This window comes from Trachurus trachurus (genome assembly GCF_905171665.1).
Source record: "Trachurus trachurus genome assembly, chromosome: 13".
NCBI lineage: Eukaryota > Metazoa > Chordata > Actinopteri > Carangiformes > Carangidae > Trachurus > Trachurus trachurus.
In genome coordinates, this window is record NC_139892.1 from 36,384,543 (window position 1) to 36,389,295 (window position 4,753).

Below are 4,753 nucleotides of genomic sequence, written 5' to 3' on the forward strand. Positions count from 1 at the left end.
ATACATCATTTTAATTATTATTTTAATTATTATTATTTTATTCTATCTGCATATACATTTTCCATTATATTTACCACTATAATTATAGCTGTACATAATACAGTTAAGTTTTTTTTACATTACTGTTGAGAAAGACTTATGATGAACTTTTGGTAGCCTACAGACAGTCACAGTTTGAGGAGCAGTGAACTACATGTGATTAAACATCTTGCAGACAGGGACAAGTCTCCATTCCGACACACCGCTGTTCCAGGTGACGTTGTTTACACTGTGGCTTGTCTGTGAAACGTGCTCTGCTCAGGGACTGGGCAGATCTGTCCCACTTGCTTTCTCTCCCACTCCATTGTCGGAGATCTCCCACACAGTAAAAAAAATTCACTTTTTTTTTCTCCCCCCCTGCTCCGCTCGAGCGCGGCTGAAGCCGGCTTGAGCTCACAGGGGTGCGAGACAGCAGACCGGGGGAGAAGCTTTGGTTGGGTTTAGGGAGTGAAGAAAGGAGTTGGTTAAGTTTAGTAAAAATGACCAGGTAGAGGCTAGTGTCAGGTTGAAAAAACAGGAAAACTGACATTGCGTGTTCGTTTATTCCAAGAAAGGACAAACAACGATGTTCCGGTCAACTATTTATTAAATTGGATCATCAAAGGAATCCATCTCGGTCAGAACATCGCGTACATCGCCCTCGTCTGCAACGCCTGTGTCACCAGCCCCCATTCGTCATTAATGTGGTGCACCGTTATTGTAACATACGACTCGGTGGCTCGTGATGTCCAACCGTCACAGGACAGTGCAGCTCTCGGAGCAGAGCTAAGCAAGAGGTCCTGGCTGCAGACCTCCACTGTGAGGTCGCTTCCGGTGCAGGCTCCACTCTCAAGCCGCCTCCACTGTGAGGCCGCTACCGCGGCAGGCTACTCACAAGCCACCGTCACTATCAGGACAGGAAATGCACGGGATACGTTTCAAAATAAAATCGCAAGTACACTTCCGGTTGAATCGCTCTCCTCACAAAAGCATGAATTAGTAAAAATATGATGTAAAATCGATCAATTGCTATAGTATATATAAAATAAAGCTTTTGATATGGACAATTGAAGCATTAGCCTTTGTCTTTTTCAAAACAATTCTCATTAGATTGCCATATTATGTAGAATCTATAGCATACACTGCGCTGCTTAACTGTACAACTTATCATTATGAAAAACAAACGGTGGGTGATAATCGGGGCTCAATTGTCTTTGTGGCCTACTATAAAGCTTAGGATCTTGAAAAGAGGCCAAAATAGTTGATCAATGAAAACAATGTAGGGCAGGAATAACATAGGTCAGTGCACAAATTTAAGTTATTACTCATATTCATAAGCCAACATCTCATAAGCTGTCATAGGCCTATAAGTTTTATTGTGTACTATTACTTGACTGGCTTTTCAATATCATTTAACTTTGACTTTATTGCACTGCTGTTTTACTTTTTTTTCTTCAATTTGTTTTTCTGTTGTATCATTCTGTATTTTTATTCATAACCACCATAAATTTCGAATAGTTTCAAATAGTTTGGTTCTATGTCTATGCTAATGTTCTTGTGCTGCTGGAACACCTAAGTACCACTAGATACAACCCTCTTGATATCTACAGTATAATCCAAGTGAATTATTAAGTGATCAAAGAGAAAAAACATTAAAAAAAACACCAAGTCACAACATGGTCAATGTTCTGTAGCCCTTTATTTCCAGAACACAAGTCACACATCTGTGGGACATTCACAGTAGGCCAAACAGTTTCTTTTGTCCATAATTTCTTCACAAAATGTCCACATGTCCTCAGTGGAGAAAAATGTAAATTTGAAGGGCTCCAGGATGGATTCCTTCTCATCGTCGTCCAGTTGTTCTGTCCAAATCCTCCCATACTGCAGAGCAGCCTCAGCCTGGTTCTCCTCCCCCATGCACAGAATATCAGGCAGGCCCACTTTGGCAGAGAACAATTGTTCATTGGCCTCAACCCACTCTGCTGCATGTCTGCAATCATGGAGAATACGATCTTCAACCGAGTCCTATGGAAAAGACAGAAAGATGTCTGTACCATAGCTGCTGCACCAACAGTATCTGACCAATAGATACTGTGAAAAAGCTTACCCATTCCACTGGTGTGTCCTTGTCGGCAGGTCTGACTGAGACCTCAGCCTGCTGCTCTTCATCCTGAAAATATATATAGGCAAAATGATCAGTTGTAATATTCAAAACACAAGCTCCAAAAAGAAAAAAAGAAAAGATCCAGCAGTGCCCTCCTCGACATATTAGAGATCATGCACTCATGCATGATCTAGACACTTTATTTTTAAACTGCAGACAGAAGGTCTAACCTCAACTTGTGAATGGCATGTTCTTTAAAGCGACCCCACAATTGCAGTAAAATTGGAAAAAAGATTGGTAAAAAAAATAGGGAAATAGAAATGCTGGTTTCTGACCTGAAACAAAAGAAAAACTCAGATGGAACTCAAACAAAATTTAAATCTGACCTCAGTTATGTCATCCACCTTCCTTTTCATCATCCTAAACACTGGTGGCACCTCACCTCGCAGGAGGGCTTTTGATGCATCTGTCCAGTGGGCGAACAGCTTTCCATGGCTCAAAAATGATTAAACAATAGAAATAAATAAAACATTTCTTGCAACAATTTCAAGTCAATATCAAAATCTTTGCAGTCTCACCTTCCAAGGTCAAAGTTTTCCATAAGGATGATACACCACCACTGTCGCAAAAGTGGCATGTCCATCTGAAAAGTGAAGATAAAAAAACAAAAGCCTCACACCATGTCATAATAAATGTTTTGTTGTTGTAATTTTGAGCTTACTTTGATTCCATGAATGAACTTACAATAGAAAAGTCATAGGGAGCATCCAGTGTGGTGTAAAAGGCATTCTAGGAATAAAACATAGTAATTTTAGTTTAATGCTGATATCTGTAACGCACACAGAATTGCACAAATAATTAATACCATCAACATGAAGATGCCACAGTCAATCCCGTATGGTTGTCGTGGAAAACCCTAGATATCAGAAAGAAGTCAATTATGTAATTATTGTTTTACAGTGTTTTACAGTATTTAAGTATTCAACTATTAATATATACATACTTTATACTCTTACCTGAATTTGTAATCCAGTTTTCTCTGTCCAGTTGCCAGGATTTAGTGACTGGGAAAGGTTTCTAAAACAGTTGCATTAAAAAGATAAATAATAGTAAATATAATGATAATTAAAGCCGCAAGCGGCGATGGCGGGCCCTCGCTCGCCCATGCCGCCGCGGGGCCTGAGGCACGCCGGGGCCGTGGCGCGCAGCAGAAATGGAGAAAAAACCCGGAAGGAGGCCAAAAACGCAATGTTTCGTTCGTCCACCAGGGGGCAGTCACCGCATGTGGTGTGGTGCGTTCAGGGGCCGCCCCTCATCACTCGTGTGAAGTTTGGAGTGAATCGGACAAAGCATGAGGGAGTTATGAGCAGTTAAAGGTTCGTCCACTAGGGGGCAGTAATGAGATGCGTGCAGGTGTGTTCAGGGTCAGCCCCTCATCACACATGTGAAGTTTCGTGGAAATCGGACAAAGCATGAGGGAGTTATGAGCAGTTAAAGGTCCGTCCACTAGGGGGCAGTAATGGGATGCGTGCAGGTGTGTTCAGGGTCAGCCCCTCATAACACATGTGAAGTTTCGTGGAAATCGGACAAAGTTGATGCAAAAAATGGCACTTCCGGTTTCCACTAGGGGGCCACATGAGCGACACCCCTATCAGATGGAAGAGGTCTCCACCCTGGACCTGTGTATCAAATTTCATGATGATACGAGTTCATTAAAGCCATCAAAAAGCCAAACGTATTTTCATGGCGAGGAATTGATGGTAGCCACGCCCCCACAGGGACGCCATTACTCATAGCTTCACAGTCTTCATAATGTAGCTTCACCAACTGGTTCTGCATGTTTTAGAAGTGGAATGAAGTTGATGGGGTCAACTATGTATTTTTAATGAATTTTTGCGTACTTCCTGTTACCACCGGGGGGCGCTATGAGCCAGGCAGGAAGTTGATACATCAAAACGTTCAGGGCGGAGCCAACGTCATGTCCTTTGAATTTCAAGTGGCTACGACGAAGTATGTGCGCGTGAAAGGCAAACGTAATTTAAATTGGGAAGATACACATTCGCCGCGGCGGCACATGGACGCGGTTGCTCGTAGGGTCAAAGCGTTGATGATGTAGCTTCACCATCCGGGTCTGCATGTATTAGAAGTGGAACGAAGTCGATTTGGTCAACTATGTATTTTTAATGAATTTTAGTTCACTTCCTGTTACCACCGGGGGGCGCTATGAGCGACGTAGGCAAATAATATGTCGGATCGTTCAGGGTCTCTCCATAGATTTTTGCACCAAGTTTGAAGCGTCTACGATCAAGTATGTGGGCATGAGAGCCGTTCGTATTTACATGGCGAGCATCGAAACAGTCGCCAAACTTGGGGGCACGCCAGAGGCCAACCCCTTTGAGCTACAGACCTGCGGAGCACAAGATAAGCTCAGCTAGGTCTGACGATGTTCTCTACCCAATTTGGAGCCGATCGGGCGTAACCCCTAGGAGGAGTTAATTTTAGGCGGGAAAAATCTACACCAAAATGGCCGACTTCCTGTTGGGTTGAGGTCATGAGGTCAAGAGGCTTTTTTGCATATTTGGGTATAATACATATGTGTACCAAATTTTGTGAGCGTAGGACAAAGTTGCA

The 4,753-nt window shown here is 42.7% G+C and overlaps 1 protein-coding gene across 2 annotated transcripts; it reads right to left on the minus strand.

Annotated features, from left to right (window-relative positions):
* Positions 1–1,698: 1,698 nt before the first annotated feature.
* Positions 1,699–3,220, minus strand: LOC310996099 (uncharacterized protein). Of its 2 annotated transcripts, none has more exons than XM_083985411.1 (7): positions 3,139–3,220; positions 2,988–3,038; positions 2,867–2,911; positions 2,701–2,765; positions 2,509–2,617; positions 2,126–2,188; positions 1,699–2,008 (listed from the first exon to the last, which is right to left on the minus strand). In XM_083985411.1, exons 2-7 carry the CDS (start codon positions 2,994–2,996, stop codon positions 1,988–1,990), a joined length of 312 nt encoding a protein of 103 aa, XP_083841537.1. In that variant the 5' UTR covers positions 2,997–3,038; positions 3,139–3,220; the 3' UTR covers positions 1,699–1,987. The 2 variants fall into 2 exon arrangements, with proteins under 2 accessions (XP_083841537.1, XP_083841536.1); XM_083985410.1 differs by having other exon boundaries at positions 1,699–2,043.
* Positions 3,221–4,753: the final 1,533 nt, after the last annotated feature.

Excerpts from the sequence above, each read along its gene's own strand:
- LOC310996099 (XM_083985410.1), bottom strand. Across the intron at positions 2,766-2,866 it reads CTCCCTATGACTTTTCTATT|ATGGACATGCCACTTTTGCG; the intron begins GTAAGTTCATTC and ends TTCACTTTTCAG. Across the intron at positions 2,189-2,508 it reads AGGTGGATGACATAACTGAG|GATGAAGAGCAGCAGGCTGA; the intron begins GTCAGATTTAAA and ends ATATATTTTCAG.